Genomic DNA, 22,846 nt, shown 5'->3' on the forward strand with positions numbered 1-22,846 from the left:
TGCTGGGCACTGCAGGCGGCAGCTTTACCTGCTGCTATGCCACAGCGCCGGCCCCAGGACAGGTTTCATTATGACTCAGCTCTGACTACTGTTTCTTTCAAACTGGTGGTAGACATTTATTATGAATATCTAAACTGCTAATTTTGAAATGATGGAGGGACGTTCGAGTGGATATACCCATTGGAAGATATTTAGAGATGTGAAACTAAAGTTCTAAAGAGAAGGGAAGCGTAGCTATGAAATATTTGAAGCTCAGAATACAGAAGAAAAGCAGAGACATATTTTGCAGAGGCTGCTTTCCCATAGCCCCCTCCGAATGATCCTGCTTATAGCCTCTGCCAAAGGGGCAGCCATGCCCCTAAGCCCATGGCAAAAGCTTATTCACTTCAGGGTAGGTGAACAGACCCATAACCACCAATCCAGAGCAGTCAACTAGTAGCCTGTGTCCTCTACCTACAAGTGATAAGTTGTGCCAGCCAGATTCCCTCTCTTAGGCATCTAAGCAATGAAGCATGGCAAGAAATGCAGATTAGTGAATCAGAAAAATCTAGGATGTGAGGAAAAACCTAGGAAATGATAAACTGAAGTCATCTGTAGGCGGAGTTATGGGGCAGCGAAAGCCCAGGATGAAGAGTGAAGAAAGATCAGTAGAGGCAAAAAGGCCAGGAAAGGCACACACCAGGAGCAGCATGAGAGAAAAGCTGTCAGTCCCCAGAGCTGCCTGCTCGGTCCCTAACACTTTCCACTCGGAGCACACAGGCATCCTCTCATCTTGAACTTGAGGGTCCATCACTTACAATTAAAACACACCTAACTTTGAGATTCCCCTACACTGGGAGGGCACCAAGGATGTGAGAAGCTACTTGAGCCCTTCAACCCACATGGGAGATCAAGACAGAGTTCCTGGCTCCTGGGTTTGGCCTGGCCCAGCCCTGCCCATTGTGGCCATTTGGGGAGTGAATCAGCAGATGGACAATCCCCCTCTCTCTGTCTCTCCCTTGTTCTACCATTCTGCCTTTGAAATAAATAAATAAATCTTTAAAAAAAATTCATTCTTCATCATGTATTGAACGGTCACCCACAAGACTCTTATCCTGTTTTGTCCGCATCAGCTCCTGGCTTCAACAAAACTCTCCCAAAGGCTAAGAACACGGCACCTTTGTATATATTCCAGAATGCCATGGGTACAAAATAGCAATGAACTGTGAGGATCTGAAATGCAGTTTAAAAGATCTGGGTCAGGGATCAGCGTAGTGGCACAACGGGTTAAAGCTCCAATCTGCAGAACCAGCATCCCATACAGGTGCCAGTTCCACTACCTCCCTTGGGTCTGCATTATCAGGAATCTAGAGTCAGGAATCCCACCAATGGGGGACGCAAGTATCTTAACCAAAGCTAAATGCCTGCGCCCCATCAGGGGGTTTCAGCAGTAGCCAGTAAGGACACACTTACAGCAGGTGCTGCCAAAAGTTTATATATCACCCAGAGATACTAACTCACTAAATTTACCAGAGGTCTAAATGACCACATCAAAAGCAGCAAATTTCCTTATTCTTTTGCATCATATTGACTAAACCAACTTCTTTTCACTAACAGGTCTATTGTATTTGGGATAAGTATATATTAATACGGTTCACAGAAAATTGGAACTGAAAGGTAAGTTTATGTTGGTGCAAGAAATTTTGAAATTCACGCCTACTCATAGAGAAAGCCTATCACCAACTGCAAATGTTTCAAGCTAACTTTTGGCCCCCACAGGTCTCAGATTGTAAGCCAATCATCTCCAGGACTGACAGCCAGAGGAGAACCTACTGGCCAACATGGTTTATGGAGACTCCAGGGCTCCAGTCTTCCAGGACTATGGACTCCAAAGCCCAGAAAGCAGCCCCTGCCAACACCCAAGTTCATTCCTAAACAATGTAAGGTCATTATTCATTGGATGCACAGTTTTCTAAATTGAAGGCAACAGTCATGTTCAAGCTGCTCATACAAAGGAAAGAAGTGGAAAACTAGTTTTTATTTTTATTCAGAATTTGCAAATGCAGTATATAACATTTAAGTAAAAAAATTATTGATGACTATTTTATAAGTTACCGTACCTGGAGCAGCCCATAGCTGGGAGGAACAGCTCAGGGGCCGTAGAGCTGCAAGACAAAATAAACTGTTTACAAAAAGCAGTATCACTCAATGTCTGTGCAACAAGCTTATAAATCTAAATCTAATCTTAAAAAGAAAGAAAAACGTAAACTTACAAAATCGGAGAGCCCATTTTGACGTGCTGGGAAGACTTTTAAATGTATATGTCAAGATGGAAGTCATGCTGAAATCTAAAGAGAAAAACAAAAGTATACTCCAGGTTATTCGAACAATTTGTAGCTTATATTAGGATACTTCAAAAAGTTTGTGGAAAATACAATTTAAAAATCAGTTTATTCTGATACCAAAATAAAACCTGAAAGCCATGCACTGTTGTCTCAGAATATGAACTTTCTGAAGACTCCTTATTTTGTAGTCTTTGATCCGATAACCCTATCCATAGCTGATATGAAATATTATAAAATCTTATCTATTATCAACTGTCCTTCTTCTCATATTGACACTACTATAACAGCCACACTGACATAGCTTCTCACCATGACCTATGAAGAGGTCCATATTGTCCTTCTTCTCATATTGACACTACTATAACAGCCACACTGACATAGCTTCTCACCATGACCTATGGAGAGGGCATGGTTACTATACCCTCTCCACGAGACGGGAGAAACTGAGGCATGGAGGATGCAGTGACCTGCCCAGAGAGCCCAGGCAGCGCATGGCAGAGCAGGGAGCTGAACCCAGGCGGCAGGACTCCAGTGTTTGTGCGCCTCCCCTCTGCAGCTGAAGAAGCGGAGGCCGCTGCGCACGATCGTGGATCCGCTGCTGTCGCTCTCCTGCCTCTGGGAGCCCTAGCATGACGACGTAGGAGGCTCTGTGGAACCTTTGCACTTGAAGAGAATATTCAGGTATGGCGAAGCATCGCATCAGCAACTTACTCTCAACTGCTGCTTGGACAAAAAGTTTGTTGTACTGCACTTGCAACTTTTTTCAAAGCCTGATATTGCTTCAAAATCATAACAAATTTAAAAACTTACATATTAAAAAGTATTTAAGATATATTCACCACCACTCCTAATTCCTTCAAATCAGTAAATAAATAAATAAATAAATAAATCTGTAGATAAACGGTCACAGAATAAGAACAGACTGCTTACAAAGAAGGAAATAATAAACCTGCTCATAAATATATGAAAAGATGTTCAATGCCACTTTTAAGAGAAATTCAAATTAAAACCACACAGATATAATCGTCTGTCAAATTGGCCAGGGCTTGGAGGTCTGACAGGCATGTTGGGAGTTACAGAATGCACAGACAGCCTTACACAGCCCTGCCAAGGCTGTGCGGTGCTGTCACCCCTATAGAGAGCAGTTCAGCAGAGATCTGTCAAAACCACAACTGGTCTTAACTTCCGATCCGGCGATTCACTTCTGAGATTTCACTTCAGAGAAATTACTTGCACATCTGAAACCTGACCTTTGTTGTCACTAACAAAAGATTAGAACAACCAAAGACAGGAAAATTGGTCATGTAAACCCTAACACAGCAACCCAGTGGAATACATATTCTGCAGTTTTAACTGATAAGGAAATGATGGGCCTGGCGCTGTGGTGTGGTGCGCTAAGCCTCCACCTGCGGCACCAGCATCCCATATGGGTGCCGGTTTAGTCCCCACTGCTCCTCTTCACATCCAGTTCTCTGCTACGGCCTGGGAAAGGAGTGGAAGATGGTCCAAGTGCTTGGGCTCCTGCACCTGTGTGGGAGATCCAGAAGAAGCTCCTGGCTCCTGGCTTTGAATCAGCCCAGCTCCAGCGCTGCAGCCTTTTGGGGAGTGAACCAGCAGATGGAAGACCTCTCTCTCTCTCCCGGTTTCTGTCTGTTACTCTACCTCTCAAATAAATAAATAAAATCGTAAAAAAAAAAAAAAAAAAATAAGGAAATGAGTGGCCGGTGTTGAGGGGTAGCAGGCAAAGCCACCACCTGCATCCCATATGGGTGCTGGTTCAAGTCCCAGCTGTTCCACTTCCAATCCAGCTCCCTGCTAATGGCCTAGGAAAGGCAACAAAAGATGGCCCAAGTACTTGGGCCTCTGCCACCCACATGGGAGACCTGGAAGAAGCTTCTGGCTCCTGGTTTTGGCCTGGCCTAGCCTCTGCAGCAGTTACGGACATTTGGGGAGTGAACAAGAGAATGGAAGCTCTCCCTCTCTCTCTCTCCCTCCCTCTCTCTAACTCTTTCAAATAAATAAATAAGTCTTAAAAAAAAAAAAAAGATAAATGATTATGTACCAACATGGAACCATTTCCAAGCTCGATTAGTAAGAAAGTCAGGTGCAAAAGACCACAATTAGTATGCTGTCAGTCACGTTAAAAGAGGAAAAATAATATGTTCATTTCCTTGTATCAGTATAAAATACTCCTTGAAGCATAAAAACGCTAAAAATGATTACTGGCTGCAAGGAAGGGAGCTGAGTAAGGGGATGAGGTGGAAGATTTGTTGTTGCACATCTTTAATAATTCCTCAATTTTGAAACAAGTTCTAACTTAAAAAACTCAACAGAATTTGCCAGTGAAGGCTATGGTAGTGTCCAAGTTGGCCCCCCATAGTCTCTGCCTCTCAGGTTCACACCCTTGTCCAGGTGCCTCCACACTACAGCATGGTTGGTCTGTGTGAACAAAAGCCTGTGTCAGAAGGGATGGAATGTCACTTCTGAGATTGGGCTATAAAAGTTACTGAGATTCCGTCTTGGTCGGCCTCACATGCCTCACTCTGAGGGAAGCCAGCTGGCAGGTGAAGAGCAGCCTTTCGAAGGGGCTCATGTGATAAAAACTCGCATCTCCTGCCAAGGGCCATGGGCGTGATCTTGGATGCGGATCCTCTAGTGCGGGCAAGCTACCAGAGGACTCCAACCCTGGCCAGCGTTCCAGGAGCAACCTCAATCCCAGGCAACATTCCAACTGCAACCTCATGAGATGCTCTAAGTCAGAACAACCCAGATAGGAGGCTCAGATGTCAGACCATCATAAATGGTAGGAGATGAAAAATATTTGTTTTAACCTGATAAATTTGGGGATAATTTGATACACGGCAATAGATAACATAAAAGTCTTAAAGTTTAACTTCTCTTGGATCTTTGTACACTAAAAGAAAGATGCCTTATGGCTTTCAAAAAGAAAAAAAAAAACAAAACACATGTTGCAAACATGGATTGGAGAGAGATGAAGTCTAACTTCTAGGCACACCAGCCTAGGTCTATTCAAAGGACTCTGGCCAGGGCAGCACAAAGAGGCTCACGAGATGGGCGCCACCATTTCTAGACGCTACTATAATGTTACAAGGGGCTGCCCCACAAATTCGCTAAGTTCTTCTTGAAATAAAATTCATAAAAATTAGTCGAGAAACTTTTGATAACAAAAAGGGAGACCCTGCTCTAATAGAAAACTGAGTATATGATAACCGCAGCATCTCAAAGAAGTGGGAGGGGTGAAGTAGTCAGTAAGTTAGCTAGGAAAATGGCTAACCACATATACACACACACATATATATACACACACAAATTTTTTAAAATTTAATAGTTCTAGCAAAGAATATTTTTATAATCTTAGATGCAGAAGGGATTCCAACATGTGGCACAAGACTCAGAAACCACAATAGAAAAGAGTAACTGGCTGGCACGGCGGCTCACTTGGCTAATCCTCTGCCTGAGGCACCAGCACCCCGGGCTCTAGTCCCGGTTGGGGCGCCGGTTCTGTCCCGGTTGCTCCTCTTCCAGTCCAGCTCTCTGCTGTGGCCCGGGAGGGCAGTGGAGGATGGCCCAAGTGCTTGGGCCCTGCACCCGCATGGGAGACCAGGAGGAAGCACCTGGCTTCTGCCTTCGGATCGGCGCGGTGCGCCAGCCGTAGCGGCCATTTGGGGAGTGAACCAACGGAAGGAAGACCTTTCTCTCTGTCTCTCTCTCCCTCACTGTCTAACTCTACCTGTCAAAAAAAAAAAAAAAAAAAAAAAAAAAAAGAATAATTAATAGACCTGATTATATAAACATTTAAAATATACACATAGCAAAAGATACTAAAGTCAAGTTAGAAGACAAACAATTACAGAAAATACTTATAACATGTAAAACAGAACAAGGTTAAGGTCCATAATACATACAGATTTTGTGCAAAGTACAGGAAAAACAGCAACAATCTGTAATGGAATCTATGGGTTTTGCTCCACTATCTCTTTCATCCCATTACAGGGCTGCCACACATGATCTAGTCCAACACCAAGACTTATCTAATCAAGATAATCTCATTCTCACCACCAAAATCCTTGGTACAGGTAGCCAAGGCCTAGAGCAACCACGCACAAGACTGCCTTCACCACTGCTATTGATTTAGGGATTGTTCAGTCATTCTAACACTCAAGTCTTCTACCTGGAATTCTGAAACACCCATTTTTCCATCTGTGATCTGATGTGACTACAGCAATCTGCAAACATAAGCAAAGCTAGCCTAGGATACAAGTGACATCACAAGATGACAGAGCCAAGAATTTCAGGAAAAGAAATCAGTGCTCTGGTCGGCTCCCATCTGAAACCCATCCTCTTATTGTGCTATGAGCCAATAAATTCCCTTTAATAAGTAGATTTGGTTTGAATTTTCTGTCACTTGCAACTGAAAGGCTCCTTCCTGATACATGACCAAAAGCAAAAAGGAGCAAATGAGCAATTCACAGAAGAAATTAAAATGCCAAATAAACAACATAAGAATGTTTGACCTCACTAACAATGAAACTCTTCAAAAATTAAAGAAGGTAAGATTTGGGGTTATCAGATTGGCAAAAATTAAGAATATGGCTAATATAATTCCTTATTGATCTCTAACCTGTAGAAATATTCAAATTGTATGCACAGCATACTTAAGTCTTTAGCCTACAGAAATACCCAAGGCAGTCATAACAGAAAAGTGGGACTGATCTAAATGCACACTAATAGAAAACAAATTATAATACAAACATACAATGGTATGCCGTTCAGTATTTTGTAAAGAAAATATGATGTAATGATATACATATACATACTGATATGGATGGAGGCCCAAAATATTCATTAAATGAAAAAGCTAGCTGCAGACATTTGTGTAGGAAGATCCCATTTGTGACAGAAAGAAAGAAGAAAGTCAAGGTTTCAGTGCCTGTTCGAGTCCCAGTTGCTCTACTTCCTATCCAGCTCCCTGCTGTATAAATAAAAAATTACATGGCCTGGAAGATGCTCCTGGCTCCTGACTCAGGTCTGGCCTAGCCCAGGCTGTAGCGGCCATTTGAGGAGTGAACCAGCAGATGAAGCCCCCTCTCTTTGTAACTCTACTTTTCAAATAAATAAAGTCTTAAAAAAAAAAAAAGCCCATAAAGATATAAGTCTGGATATGAAAGAAATAAGAAGATGCTTTTATTTAATTTTGTTTTTTAGTTTTATTTGAAAGGCAATTAGAGAGAGAGAGAGAGAGGTCTTCCATCCATTGCTTCACTCCCCCAAATGGTCCCAATGAAGCCAGGAGCTTCTGGGTTTCCCACATGGGTGCAGGGGCCCAAGCAGTTGGGCTACCTTCCACTGCTTTCCCAGGCGCATTACCAGGGAGTTGTATAAGAAGTGGAGCAGCTGGACTCAAACCGGCACTGTAGGTGGTGGCTTAACCTGCTAAGCCACAATACTGGCCCCTCTTTAATTTTTTAACTCAGCATTTTGCTTTTGTGTACAGTATAATTCTAGTTTTATTTAACATTTTTTTTTTTTTGACAGGCAGAGTGGACAGTGAGAGAGAGAGACAGAAAGAAAGGTCTTCCTTTGCCGTTGGTTCACCCTCCAATGGCCACCGCGGCCGGCGTGCTGCAGCCGGCGCACCGTGCTGATCCGATGACAGGAGCCAGGTGCTTCTCCTGGTCTCCCATGGGGTGCAGGGCCCAAGCACTTGGGCCATCCTCCACTGCACTCCCTGGCCACAGCAGAGAGCTGGCCTGGAAGAGGGGCAACCGGGACAGAATCCAGCGCCCCAACCGGGACTAGAACCCGGTGTGCCGGCGCCACTAGGCAGAGGATTAGCCTAGTGAGCCACGGCACCGGCCCTATTTAACATTTCTACATATACTACTATCTTATATAAGTATAAAATATACAAATGCATGAAAACTATACAGAGGAACACAAGGAAGATGCTATCAATAGTGTCTGAGTGGTGGAATTACAGATGTATTGCTTTTCTTCAGACTTTCCTGTAGCTTCAGGAAAAAAATTTACATGACACAGATTCCTTTGATAATTAACACAAGGGGCTGTCACTGTGGTGCAGCATTTAGGCCTGGCCTGCAAGCGCTGGCATCCCATATGGGTGCTGGTTCTGAGTCCTGGCTGCTCCACTTCCGGTCCCGCTTTCTGCTATAGCCTGGGAAAGCAGTGGAGGATGGCCCAAGGCACCGGTGTGGGAGACCCGGAAGAAGCTCCTGGCTCCTGGCTTTGGATCAGCTCAGCTCTGGCTCTTGCGGCCATTTGGGGAGTGAACCAGTGGGTGGAAGACCTCTCTCTGGCTCGACTACTCTGTGTAATTTTGTCTTTCAAATAAATAAAATAACTCTTAAGAAAGAAAAGAATTAAAACAAAAGTAGAGATTTCAAAAGTCAGAGGAACAACACAAACTATCCTATGGGAGGACTGACCACGACCATCACTTGCAAAGCTGCAGAAAACAGAAATTCTGCCTCCAGAATATTCAAAGCTGGAGACCCCAGGGAAGGTCTGGGGGGGGAGGGGGTTGTAACTATGAAAGATACAGGAAGCTGCAGGCACCTGGAAGGAGCACAGGAAGGGGTGGGGGCGGCTAAGCAAGCAGCAGAAGCCAAGGCTCATTATTGCAACATCATCAAGACACAATGTAATAGCTACCAGCAACCCTCTCAAACCAGGCCAAGTCAAATCCTGGCTCCATCAGAACCGTGTGGCTTCACCTTCCTCTTGGAGCCTTTAGGTATGGATGGAGATAATCTTATTAACCACCTGGAAGGGCTGCTATGAGTGAATACGCAGCCACGTACAACTTGGCCTGACATGCTGCTACCCAGGTATTTGCTTCATCTTAGCAGTGGTTATTCAAATACACTTAGTATCCCTGGGAGACCAGGACACATTCTAACACTTCAGCCCTGAGGGAGTTTACAATTTTGCTGAGAGTTCAGGGCATAAAATGGTGAAGCCAAGAGGGTGATCTATGTCAGAGGCTGGCAAGCTACAACCCATGGGCCTCTAGCTAGCAAGTTGTACACACCTCCAGAGTTGTCAGCAAACAGTATCTTACACTGACAACCGTACCCTTGCAAAGTGCCAACTGCAATCTGGCCCTTTACATAAAAAACTGCTACTCTTGATCTATGTAATCAAGACAGCAGGCAACTGGATACAGAAGATACGTGGGCAGGAGGCAGGCTACAGAACCCCCAAAATCTCATGATGTCATCAAGAAACCTTCTTGGGGTCAGCGCTATGGTGCAGCAGGTTGAAGCCCTGGCCTGAAGCGACGGCAACCCATATGGGTGCTGGTTCTAGTCCTGGCTGCTCCTCTTTCGATCCAACTCTCTGCTATGGCCTGGGAAAGCAGTAGAAGATGGCCCAAGTGCCTGGGCCCCTGCACCCACATGGGAGACCCAGAAGAAGCTCCTGGCTCGTGGCTTCGGATTGGCTCAGCTCCAGCTGTTGTGGCCATTTGGGGAGTGAACCAGCGGATGGAAGACTTTCTCTGCTTCTGCCTCTCTGTAACTCTGCCTTTCAAATAAATAAATAAATCTTTTTTTTTTTTTTTGACAGGCAGAGTTAGACAGTGAGAGAGAGAGACAGAGAAAGGTCTTCCTTCCGTTGGTTCACCCCTCAAATGGCCGCTATGCCCGGCGCCGCACTGATCTGAAGCCAGGAGCCAGGTACTTCCTCCTGGTCTCCCATATGGGTGCAGAGCCCAAGCACTTGGGCCATCCTCCACTGCCTTCCCTGGCCACAGCACAGAGCTGGACTGGAAGAGGAGCAACCGGGACAGAATCCGGCGCCCCAACCAGGACTAGAACCCAGGGTGCCGGCACCGCAGGCGGAAGATTAGCCAAGTGAGCCGCGGCACTGGCCAAATAAAATAAATCTTAAAAAGAAAAAGACCCTTCTTACAATTTACTCAGAAGTGGTTATCCAATTTCTGTTTAAAAGGCTAGGCTCACAGAGCTGGAGAACTCATTTCAAATAAAGATTTATTTTATTTGAATAGCAGCATTACAGAGAGTGGGCGGGGGTGGGGGGGAGGAATGAATCTATCTTCCTTCTGGCTCACTCCCTAAATGGCCACTACACCCAGGCTGGGCCATGCCAAAGCCAGCAAAGCCAGGAGCCCCATCAGGGTCTCCCCGTGGGTGCAGGGGCCCAAGCACTTGAGCTACCTCCTGCTGCCTTCCCAGCCCCATTAGCAGGAAGGTGGAGAGCCAGGACTCAAACTCGAGCCCAAATGGGACCTCAGGCGGCACCTGCTGTGCCACAACGCCGGCCGAGGGCTCACGATCTGACTTCATCTTAAGTTCCCTGCCCTTTCCCACCGCAGAAGCCTCCTTTCGGCGGGGTTCAGCTTCATATCCGAATCCTGGCAATCTGAATCCCGGCTCTGCCAAGAACCAAAAAATTTACATTCTCTCTCCGCGCCTCCCAAACTTCGTTTAGAAAAATGCAAAGGATAACAATGATTTTGGGATCGTGAGAACTAAACAAAATGGTGTCAAGGTGCCCTACAGGAGGCCACTAGTGTCACCTGCTTTTGAGGCCCATTCCCTTTAGAACACGATTCCAAGTCTCCTTTCCAGCAACAAAATAGCTGTCCCGCGATGCAGAGCTCTCGGGAAGAAGTTAAGACTGGGGCCCTGGTCTCACTTCTACCACCTGTGGCCAGAGAGTCACTCTGATCCGCTGGATTCAGTTCCTTCACCGATAAAGTGAGGGAGAGAATGACCAGAGGATCGCCGGGCCCCTCCTGGGTTAGAAAACCCCCGGAGCAACGGATCACCACGCAGGACCAAGGGCTGAGTCAGTTCCTTCCACCCTCATCCCAGCCCTTCCCCGAAATCGGGTGAAGCTGGCGAGCAAGGCACGCACCCCAACACGGCCCGGGCTTGAGGTCCCCACACACGCAAACAGCTCGTCGACTTGCGGTGGTAAATGAAGACGCGGGTGACAGGCTCAGAGCCAACCCAGACCCCTGCCCGATCTGCAGCTGGTGCCGTCTTCCTCCCTCCTCCTCCGAGCTCCCTTCAGCTCGCTCGACCGCGACTCTCCCGGGGGCGAGAGGCGGGCGCGGGCCGGGAGCTCGCCTGCGGGAAACGCTCTAAGCATAGCCGAGCACACGCCGCCGCTCACCTCAGTCGGTGTCGACGCGGATTCTCGCTCCGGGCAAGGTTCGGATCCAAGTACCAAGACTGTGCAGGACCCCGGGGCGGGTCCTGCCTAGAAAGGCCCCCTCGTCCCCGCCCGCGGGTCCGGCAGGCCTCACAGGCTGCCCGCTGCCCGCCTGACTGGAAAAACTCGACCCTCCGCCCCCTCCTCCCTGGGCCCCTGTTCTCCCGCGGAGAAAGCGTTCTTCCGACCCCGTTACCCGGGAACGAAGCGTAGGGTTACGGGGCCGGCGGCAGCCCGGCCTCTGATTTTTAGTCAGGCAGTTCTTCGGCCGCCTTGGCGTCCCTGCCACGGGAAGAAAAGTCCTCTGCCGCTCCGCCCCGGCTAGAAGCGCTTTCCACTTTTCGTCCTCTTAGCTCAAGATGGTGGCCTCCCGGGCAATTGGCAGCCTGAGCCGCTTCTCTGGCCTCAGGATCCTCCGCTCCCGAGGTGAGCCCTCTTTGAGGGTGCCCCCGAACGCAGGGTGGAATTCCGGGGTCTGGGGCGGCCCCGTGCCGCGGCTGCCTGGTGTTCCTTCGGGCCCGCAGTCGCCGGGGGCCCAGCCTTCGTCGGGGGGGATACTGCCCTGGGACCCCGTTTGCTGTGTCCTTGCGGAGGGGCTGTCTCTCCTGCCTCCCGTGTCGGTCCTGCGGGCTTGTCAGGCTCTGCAGCCCCTGGGTTTCTGAGTCCTCTTCACCCGGCCCGGCGCCTTTTCCGCAGGGCTCGCGGGCTGCACTTGCGGGCTCACGCCCCTCTTGCTTGCGTTGGTGTTGGTCTTAGACCAGGTGCGACTAGACTGGGAGCTCCAGGAGCACCCGGACCCAGGCTGTGGCGTCTTTGTGCCCCCACGGGCAACTTGCTTCCTGCTTGGATGTCTTTAATACCAGCCTAGGAGATCGCGGCCGCTCCCCTAATCTTTACATCACAGCCATTTTTTAAAAAAAATTATTTCTACGTTTCAGTAGGGAGCATAACTCTTGCAGTTCTAGTACTTACAGTGTTGATAGAGAGTATGTTGAATTTGAGGCTCTGAACTTACTGGAAGGGACATTTTTAAGGTATGCAAATAGCTAGAGTTCTTAAGGAATAAAATGTTAAGTCGTGTAAAGAACTGGCTCTAGTCTTGTTTGTGACTGTTCCCGGCTAGCCTATATTAACAATATTGTCCTTTTCTCCTCGGGCTGGTATTAAAACGATTAAAGTGGGTGGTTGTCTAAAACCTAGCCTTTTCCTTCCACCCCAAGTCTGTAAGGTCAGGCGTAACTTTTTATTGCGTGTTGTATGTTATGTCAGTTACTCAATTAGACATTTTTACTTTTAGCTTAATTTGTAATATGAATTCCTTTCCTTACTCCTGAACCAAGGGGGAGCATGCTTTTATTATTATTATTTTCTTAAAGACAGGTAGCTGGAGTCTTCCCTTGCTGAAAGGGATTCGTCGAATGCGTGAATCTTGTTCTACTCATGTTTTTAGTCTCCGCAGGACTGTCATGTGTTATTCCAATCGTAGCATAAACCTATTGCAGAAAACTGAAACGCACTGAAGATCAGGGAGGGGTTGAGAACGTGGGATCTTCCAGCGTCTGTGCCTGCCTTAGCCTTAGGCTGTGTTTCCTTGCAGGTTTCCTACCCCGTTTTCCACATTCATGCTTCATGCTTTTGGAGGGGGGGTCGTGTCATTGACTGTGCCCCTGCGTTGGCTGTAAGGTGTTTCTATGGACTGGCAGCTTGTGAAATGCTGAAATGATAGGTCATGTGGGGTCTAGTCACTAAGAAGCCGTGTGACTTTGGACACGCACCCTGATGTAGACGGGATCTGTGCCCGTTTGCAGAATGAATAATTGAGACTAAATGTCTCTGGCATGAGAAGTAGCGTGACATAGCAATCAATGGCATTCGACTGGGAGTCTGACTTCTGGTTTTGAATCTAGTTCTGCCTTTCACCCTCTGGTGACCTTGGGCAGTTCATCTGTCTGTGTTGTCATCTTAAAATGGAGAATAGTGCCACCTCCTGAACTCTACCTGAGTTATTCTAATTCTGAAGCAATTTTCCATAGAATAAGTACTCAGTAAATATAAGCTATTATTAACTCCCGCCTCAGAGAACCATGATTATGTATATATGAGAGATTTTTGGAGCACATTTTTCCATTTTGAACGTGTAATAAAAAGCTATCAGCTTAATTTTTCTGTTTTCTGTATAAACACATATGCATGCACATAAATGGTGTTTTCCCCAGTTAAAAAATGTAGCTTGTTATTGGTAAGGCCTCTCTTAATAGCAATTAAAAATGTCTTGAAAATGAATTTAAAATTACCTGCACACCTGGATTCACATTTCGACACAACGGATTCATACTTTACCTTGTAGGTCTGTGTCATGACATTGCCCAACATTTAATAGATGTATGACATTTATTGGTGGGTGATTAAATTATCTGAAAATTGACTTGTGATTCTTGAAATTTTAAAGCGTTCCCACTGTACAAGTGTACTGTTCTAAATAAGACTATTGTGACTATCAAATGAAAATTTCGTCTTGACCAAGATACCTTATCGGATTCCCATCCCTACCCTAAAGCCAAACTCCTAATTATGTTAAGTGGTAAAATAGTTTCACAGGAAATGAATTAGAGGCAAATACCTTAGATACTTTAGTCGATGGTATCTCATTTTTAAATTTGGCTTTCACTAACTTAATCCCATCCCTTCTTGAATTTTGAGAAAAGCTGTTGATTGTGAATGACCAAAGTGACATTTTCAAATTTGAAATTGGTGTCAGCATAACCCAGCTCTGCACTGCCTGTAGTCTTAGGAGATCTTAGAGGATTTTTTTTTTTTTTTTTTTTTTTTTTTTTAGTTACATCACAGCAATGATTAAAAAGTAGGCCAAAGGTTTCTTTCTCCTTGGCTGGCCCAGTAGATGTAGGCCAGAGTTCACACAGCTGCTGTGGAGTCAGCTTTGCTGTTTGGTTGAAGGTTAAGTATAGATGGCCAAAGCCAAGCTTCCGTGTTATCTAATTGTGGTTTGGAGTTCTTTTCTGAACATGTTTGTGTATTTACTGAGTCTCTCCTCTCTCCCCTCCTCTTGTTTCTATTGATTTAGAAGAAGTTATATGTGGGGGTGTGTGCAGCAAGGGTATGTTAGGGGGAAAGAGTTAAAATGGCTTAAACTGTAGGCTGATGAGCACCAACCTGTTGTCTCAAATATGTGATCCTTACCTTGCAGCTCATGAGCATTCTGGTTTCTCTTCATGCTTAGGCGTTTATCTGTGCTTTCTTTTTTAAAGAGTCACAGAGAGAGGGGAGATACACAGAGAAAGCTTCTGTCTGCTAGTTCACTCCCCAGATGTCTGCAGTAGTCAGGGGTGGGCCAGGCCAGGCTGAAGCCAGGTCAAAGCCAGGAGCTGAGAACCTCATACCCTTCTACTATGTGGGTGGCAGGGACCCCAAATGTTTGGGCCATCTTCCACTGCTTTTCCCAAACCATTAGAGGGAGATGGTTCAGAAGTGGAACAGCTGGGACTCCGAGCCAGCGCCCATATGGGATGCCAGTTTGCAGGCAGTGGCTTTATCCACTGTACCAACAATGCCTGCCTCTCTAGCATGCTTGCTTTACATATTTATTTTTCTTGGTTTTTACCTGTCCACCTCAACACTTCCAACCTGCGTTCCCCGTTGGTCAGTTCCTGCTCTGATACACTTTACCTTGTTCCAGTGAGAGTTACCTGTCCTCTGCCTAGCTTCCCACTAGAATTTCAGCTTACAGGCAAATCCTTTTTTATGCCAGGTCTGTTTCCACTACTTCATTTCCACCTTCAGTTCACCTCATCTCCCCTGAGTAGGAGCTGATTCTTCCCACAGATTGTATCCTCTGCTGCTCAGGAATGTAAGCTCCATGAAGACACATTTTTGTCTTGTGTGTGTGTGTGTGTGTGTGTGCCTTCCAAGTGCACTCAAAAGCTTGGGTCTCAGTCACCCATGTGGGAGACCTGGATTGAATCCTGGGCTCCTAGCTTCAGCCTGGCTGTTGCAGGCTTTTAGGGAGTGAGCAAGCAAATGGAAAATCTTTCTCTGTCTCCATTTCTCTGCCTTTCAGATAAAAATGAAAATAAAGATTTTAAAAGAAAAAGTTTTTATGTTACTAGTTGAAAATTAGCCTACTTGGAAAAAGCTAGTGCTACTAGGAGATGCATGAAGGAAGAACTGCATAGTATTAAAGTATGAGTTCTTTATTATATTTGATGTTATTTTAAGATATATATATATGCCTTCTCCTGGGTACAAGTATTTCATTTGTACAGCTACCAAGCAATTAAAGGATGGTTTGGGCCGGTGCCACGGCTTACTAGGCTAATCCTCCGCCTTGCGGCGCCGGCACACCGGGTTCTAGTCCCGGTCGGGGCGCCGGATTCTGTCCCACTTGCCCCTCTTCCAGGCCAGCTCTCTGCTGTGGCCAGGGAGTGCAGTGGAGGATGGCCCAGGTGCTTGGACCCTGCACCCCATTGGAGACCAGGATAAGTACCTGGCTCCTGCCATCGGATCAGCGTGGTGCACCGTCCATGGCGGCCATTAGAGGGTGAACCAACAGCAAAGGAAGACCTTTCTCTCTGTCTCTCTCTCACTCTCCACTCTGCCTGTAAAAAAAAAAAAAAAAAAAAAAAGGATTGTTTGGTTTCATTTTTAGAACCATAGGTAGAAAATTTTCCCTAAGACAATTGGGCAATGGCACCTGCAGTGCGAGTATCTCATATGGGTGCTGGTTTAGTCCCGGCTGCTCCACTTCCTATCCCGCTCTCTGCTATGGCCTGAGAAAGCAGTAGAAGATGGCCCAAGTCCTTGGGCCCCTGCACCTGCATGGGAGACCTGGAGGAAGCTCCTGGCTCCTGGCTCCGGATCAGCCAACTGGGGAGTACACTAGCAGATGGAATACCTCTCCCTCTCCCTCTCCCTCTCCCTCTCCCTCTCCCTCTCCCTCTCTCCCTCTCTCTCTCTCTCTCTCTCTCTCTCTCCTTCTCTCTGTGTGTAACTTTGACTTTCAAATAAATAAATAATTTTTTTAAAAAAAGGAAATTTATTATCTCAGGGAGATCAGAAGTCTAACCCAGGGATATCACTGGGCTGAAATTAAAGGTGTTCGTAGGGCTGTGTTCATTCTGGATACTCTAGGGGAAGATCCATTACCTTACATTTTTGTCTAGCTTCTAGAAGCTGCCTGCATTTCTTGACTTTGTCCTTCTCCAGAGCTGGTAACATGCCCATGTCTTTCTTACACTGCCATACCTGTAGCTTTTTGTCTCCCCTTTGTGATACACTGAGTCCACCTGGATAATCCACAGTAATCTCCTTATATTAAGACCGGTTGATTAGCAGCCTGAATCCCTCTTTGCTATGTAACCTAAAATATTCACAGCGCTCAGGGACATGGACAACTTCTGCCTACCTTGTTTAGTATCTGAATAAGCATATGGCCTTGATAATGAAATGAAATAGAGAGGGTAGTAGTCACAAATAAAGGCCTAGAATACATTGATCTGTTTTTGGATTTTTGTTGAGTTATAAATCCCAGCTTTGTTATATGCACCAAGTGTCACAGAAATTATGTTCTGTAAAATAATTAATTTTGAAATACCCTTTTCTTACAGGTTATATTTGCCGTAACTTCACAGGGTCTTCCGCTTTGCTGAGTAAGTGTAATTGCTTGTTGACATACTTATGTTGCTTTTTAGATTTATTTTGGAATAAACATGATTGTGAATTAAATTTTCTTCTCTTTTTAGCCAGAACCCATGTTAACTATGGAGTCAAAGGGGACGTGGCCGTTATTAGAATTAATTCGCCCAATTCAAAGGTACCTTATTTAACTTGCTGCAATTTATTTCTACTAACTGCATTTGTAAATCCAGTCCTGAATGGGAAAGAAAGAAACCCTCCAGTGTGGTAGTGATTTTATCACATGGATCCGTAATTTCGATAATCAAATTAGTCAGCAATTGACACGTTGCCCAAAGAGAGCACTTTTCTGAAGCAGAATTCCTAGTGCAAGAATTCCTTCTTGTTGACCTTGGGTGTCAGATTACCATCAGGAGTTAGTAAAACTAGCTTTCTGCCTCAGAATGAGGAGGAGCACCATGATACAAACTATCTCTGAGAGTCAGAATTCACCTCCCCATCTTATCTACGAAGTTATCAAGCCCCTCCTCATTGGCCGCCTGGCGGATGTCATTCATGGTTCATTGCCTGGTTAAATGTTGACGGTGGCCCTCAGGCTTGCTGAGTGATCCAGATGACTCAGTACAATTCCCACACTGGAAATCAAAGAAGACCCTCAATATTATGCTTAGATAGAAGCAATTGATGACTCACACAGAGGAAGGAAAGCATAAACATTCCCTGGCACTAGAGTAAATCTTAGTGCCTATTAGCCAATGAGTGAAGCTTCAGATATTTCTAAAGAATTTTCTGAAGATGAGCATTTTTCTGGGGCCAGTGCTGTGGCATAGCAGGTAAAGCCACTGCCTGCAGTGCTGGCGTCCCATATGGGCACCAGTTTGAGTCCCAACTGCTCTACTTCTGATCCAGCTCCCTGCTAATGGCATGGGAAAAGCAACAGAAGGTGACCCAAGTCCTTGGGCCCCTGCGCCCACGTGGGTGACCCAGAAGAAGCTCCAGCTCCTGGATTTGGATCAGCCCAGCTTTGGCTGTTGTGGCTGTTTGGAGAGTAAACCAGCAAATGGAAGATATTCCCTGTCCCTCTCTCTAACTCTGCCTTTCAAATAAATAAATAAATAAATCTCTTTTTTTAAAGATAAGCATTTTTCCTAGACACAACAATATTACACACCTATGGTAAGAAATTTTAAAATGTAATAAATTATAAAGAATAAATATGGCCGGCACTGCAGCTCACTAGGCTAATCCTCCGCCTGCGGCGCCGGCACACCGGGTTCTAGTCCCAGTCGGGGTGCTGGATTCTGTCCTGGTTGCCCCTCTTCCAGGGCAGCTCTCTGCTATGGCTTGGGAGTGCAGTGGAGGATGGCCCAAGTCCTTGGGCCCTGCACCCGCATGGGAGACCAGGAGAAGCACCTGGCTCCTGGCTTCAGATCAGTGCAGTGCGCTGGCCACAGCGCGCCTGCCGCGGTGGCCATTGGAGGGTGAACCAACAGCAAAGGAAGACCTTTCTGTCTCTCTCACTATCCACTCTGCCTGTCAAAAAAAAAAAAAAATAAGAATAAATAATAATTTGTCATCCAAATCCACTCTAGTTTCTTTTCTTTTCTTTTCTTTTCTTTTTTTTTTTTACTTATTTGACAGGTAGAGTTAGTCAGAGAGAGAGACAGAGAGAAAGGTCTTCCTTCCGTTGGTCACCCCCCAAATGGCTGCTGTGGCCAGCGCGCTGCACCGATCTGAAGCCAGGAGCCAGGTGCTTCCTCCTGGTCTCCCATGAGGGTGCAGGGCCCAAGCACTTGGCCCATCCTCCACTGCCTTCCTGGGCCACAGCAGAGAGCTGGACTGGACGAGGAGCAACCGGGACTAGAACCTTGTGCCCATATGGGATGCCACAGGCGGAGGATTAGCCAAGTGAGCCACGGCGCTGGCCCAAAATCCACTCTAGTTTCAACAGATAGTACTTACAAAGCTAAAGTCATGCTGTAAATCTGATTTTTTTTTAACGTTATCCAAACATTGTCCATGCCAAAAAGTGTTTGTAGACCTGTTTATAGTTTGCATACAGTTAAAACTCTTAGAAATGTAACCTTGGCCGGCGCTGCGGCTCACTAGGCTAATCCTCCGCCTAGTGGTGCCGGCACACCGGGTTCTAGTCCCGGTCGGGGTGCCAGAATCTGTCCCGGTTGCTCCTCTTCCAGGCCAGCTCTCTGCTGTGGCCAGGGAGTGCAGTGGAGGATGGCCCAAGTGCTTGGGCCCTGCACCCGCATGGGAGACCAGGAGAAGTACCTGGCTCCTGGCTTCGGATCAGCGCGGTGCGCCGGCCGCAGTGGCCATTGGGGATGGAAATCAACGAAAAAGGAAGACCTTTCTCTCTGTCTCTCTCTCACTGTCCACTCTGCCTGTCCAAAAAAAAAAAAAAAAAAGAAAGGTAAGTTCCAAGTTCCTACTTTTTTTTTTTTTTTTTTTGGACAAGCAGAGTTAGACAGAGAGAAAGGTCTTCCTTCCATTGGTTTACCCCCCAAATGGCCACTATGGCCGGCACATTGCGCCGATCCGAAGCCAGGAGCCAGGTGCTTCCTCCTAGAGTAGACCTACTTTTTAAGGAAGAGATGGGAGATGGTTAGAGTTGGCCAAAGCTGCCTGATCAGAAAGCTAGTGAATTTGGGGTTTTAGTTTTTGGCTTCTTTTTCTAGCTTCTAGTATATTCATTTCCCATAATCAAAATAGTATTTGTTCATCATGCATACATCTTTTACTTCAAATTTAAATGCCTAGGTTTATCTATTTCTCTTTGCAGGTAAATACACTGAACAAAGAATTACAGTCAGAGTTCATAGAAGTAATGAATGAAATCTGGGCTAGTGATCAAATCAGAAGTGCCGTCCTTATCTCATCAAAGCCTGGCTGCTTTGTGGCAGGTGCTGATATCAAGTAAGTTTTAGTCAACTTGAAGTCACTTTTTATCTTAATTAATAGTATATGTCGAGACCCAGAAGAGGCTCCTGGCTCCTGGCTTTGGCCTGGCCCATCCCTGGCCATTGCAGCCATTTGAGAAGTAAACCAGAGAATGGAAGATCTCTATCTCCCTGTCTCTAACATTGACTTTCAAAGAAGTCTTAAATATATATATATTATATATATAAATTATGTATTTTTATATATTATATATTTATATATATATTTATGTATTTGAAATACAGTTACAGAGAGGCAAAGAGAGAGAGTGATCTTCCATCTACTGGTTCACTTCCCTGATGGCTACAACTGCTGGGGCTGGACCAGACCAAAACCAAGAACTCTATCCAGGTCTTCCACATGGGTGAGAGGCTCAAGTCCTTGACCATCTTCCACTGCCTTCCCAGGCACACCAGCAGGGAGCTGGATCAGAACTGGAACAGCCAGGATGCAACTGGTGCTGTGATTATGGGATGCCATCATAAGCGGCAGCTAACGTCTTGCACCACAATGCTGGCCCCTTTTTCCCTTTTTTTAATGATAGAATGTATGTTTACATAATTTGCTTATAATTTTAAAGTCATATTTCTGAAGAAAGTGATACTTCAGTATTACTAAATGTTAGCAGACAGGGCTGGTGTTGTGGTATAGAAGGTTAAGCAGCTACTTGCAACGCAGGCATCCCGTAGAGGCACTGGTTCATATCCTGGCTGCCCCGCTTCCAGTCCAGCTGCCTGCTAATGAGCCTGGGAAAGCAGCAGAGGATGACCATAAAGATCCTGACTCCTGGCTTCAGCTTGTCCTAGCCCCAGCCGTTGAGGCCATTTGGGAAATGAACTAGCATACGGAAGATCCTTCTCTCTATCTCCTCCTCCCCCATAATTCTGCCTTTCAAGTAAATAAAATCTTAAAAAAAATGTAACTGTTAATTCTGTTAAAATGTAGGTATTATGTTATTACTTGTATGATTACTTGATGATAGCCAGTGTTGTACTTAGGTATTTAAAGTATTTTTAAGCCTTGCTCCACATTGTGTATCCATTTTTGTTTATGTGTAGTAGTTAGACTTTGCAAATGTTTTGTTTATTTATATTTTTAGGGAAAAAAAAAGATCTTCTAGCTCAATTACTTGAGCCTGTTGAGGCACTGTGCAGACTGTAGCTACCAGTATCCACAGGAAAATACATACAGCTCCTGTGAGGACAGCTGAGCAACCCCAAATATATGAAATGATAAAAACTCTAGTCATCCTTCGTAAAAAGTTCAGAGTACACCACATCTTTGGTGTGTTCAGGAACAAGTTGGCAAATGAAATAAGCTGACATTAAAGTACATTGATTCCAGCAGTATTGTACCTGTTATTTTTTAGTCACTGGGGGATTTCAAGGATTTTTTTTTTTTTTTTGGCTGTCATTTTGATTGCTGTTTACCTGATAGCTACCTGTTAGTGAAATGTGTAATCCAATAGTGAAAACACTTACCAGAGGACCTAGCGCTGTGGTGTAGGGGCTACAGCCACTGTCTGCAGTGCCAGCATCCCATATGGGCACCAGTGCAAGCCCTGACTGCTCCACTTCCAATCCAGCTCTCTGCTAGGTCCTGGGAAAGCCGTAGAAGATGGCCCAAGTCCTTGGGCCCCTGCACCCATGTGGGAGATCCGGAGGAAGCTTCTGGCTCCTGGCTTTGGATTGGCCCAGCTCCAGCCATTGTAGCCATTTAGGCAGTGAACCAGCAGATGGAAGACCTGTCTCTCTGCTTCTCTCAGTAACTCTGCCTTTCAAATAAATAAATAAATCTTTAAAAAAAAAAAAAATCAGACGATGTCTCCATGTACAGAGCTTATAACCTAGTGATTTGTTATAGAAGAAAAACATCACATAACATTTTTGTCTTCTTTGAAGATGCATTACCAAATATTGACAGATGAGTGGGGATGATAAGGTGAGTATACAGGTACTGGAGAAAACAGGCTGCCGTTTCACCCTTGTTTTCTGTTGTCCACTTTCCTGGACCTTGCAGCATGTTAGCCGCTTGCAAAACCCCTCAAGAAGCAGCACAGGTGTCACAGGAAGGACAGAAGATGTTTGAGAAACTTGAGAAGTCCACAAAGCCCATCGTAGCTGCCATCAGTGGATCCTGCCTGGGAGGAGGACTCGAGGTACAGATCTATTCCTGTCATTGAAGCTGTCCAGTTCCATGGTGGGTTCAGCAGCAGTACACCTTCAGGTTACTATTTGTCTGAAAACAAGGAGCAAAAGAAAATAACATTTGCTGAGCATATATCACATGCTGGGCTCCATGCTAGACACTTTCACATGCCCTAAGGAGATCTGGCTGGTTCTAAGGATGGGCAGGAGTTGTAATCCAAGAATGGTGGAAAAAGCATTTCACATGTGGTGTGGTGTGAACAAGAGCAAGTCTGAGCAAACCCTTCTAGGGTACCACAGGTAGGCCTGCCTAACTGGGAAGTGTCTCCAGAGGGTACAGGCCTTCTTTACTTGGAGTCCAGATAAATTACCTGTGCGTTTTTATATTGAGAACAGCTGTAACTTTCAGCAGAGTTTTTGAGGATATCCTTAACCAAAAAAGAGGTTAATAAATCAGGAAAAAGTTATTAAAAAAAAAAAAACATGAAAAGGTAAATTGTGGAAGGCATCAAATGCCAGCCTGAGGAGTTCCTGGGTATTTGGGGGGTACAT

General features: G+C 45.7%; 2 protein-coding genes across 4 annotated transcripts in view; one reads left to right on the top strand and one right to left on the bottom strand.

The window, feature by feature from the left end:
- The window catches only part of HADHB (hydroxyacyl-CoA dehydrogenase trifunctional multienzyme complex subunit beta), a 38,213-nt gene extending 26,469 nt beyond the window's left edge, over positions 1 to 11,744 (bottom strand). The window contains exons 1-3 of one of the 3 annotated variants that reach the window (XM_002709975.5): positions 11,508 to 11,744; positions 2,253 to 2,327; positions 2,100 to 2,144 (exon numbers count right to left, since the gene is read on the bottom strand). In XM_002709975.5, the coding sequence (XP_002710021.3) occupies positions 2,100 to 2,144; positions 2,253 to 2,319 (112 nt within the window). In that variant the 5' untranslated portion in view covers positions 2,320 to 2,327; positions 11,508 to 11,744. Of the gene's footprint in view, positions 1 to 2,099; positions 2,145 to 2,252; positions 2,603 to 2,683; positions 4,038 to 11,246 lie in introns of those variants that run through there. The other 2 variants (XM_008254657.4, XM_070069344.1) reach the window with 2 other exon arrangements.
- An 89-nt stretch (positions 11,745 to 11,833) lies between these two features.
- Positions 11,834 to 22,846, top strand: part of HADHA (hydroxyacyl-CoA dehydrogenase trifunctional multienzyme complex subunit alpha) — a 50,364-nt gene continuing 39,351 nt past the window's right edge. Inside the window, exons 1-5 of the mRNA XM_002709814.5 lie at positions 11,834 to 11,972; positions 17,168 to 17,209; positions 17,303 to 17,373; positions 19,990 to 20,123; positions 22,167 to 22,305. Coding sequence (XP_002709860.1) covers positions 11,906 to 11,972; positions 17,168 to 17,209; positions 17,303 to 17,373; positions 19,990 to 20,123; positions 22,167 to 22,305 — 453 coding nt within the window. The 5' untranslated portion in view covers positions 11,834 to 11,905. The remainder of the gene's footprint in view (positions 11,973 to 17,167; positions 17,210 to 17,302; positions 17,374 to 19,989; positions 20,124 to 22,166; positions 22,306 to 22,846) is intronic.

This window comes from Oryctolagus cuniculus, chromosome 2 (assembly GCF_964237555.1).
Source record: "Oryctolagus cuniculus chromosome 2, mOryCun1.1, whole genome shotgun sequence".
Lineage (NCBI taxonomy): Eukaryota > Metazoa > Chordata > Mammalia > Lagomorpha > Leporidae > Oryctolagus > Oryctolagus cuniculus.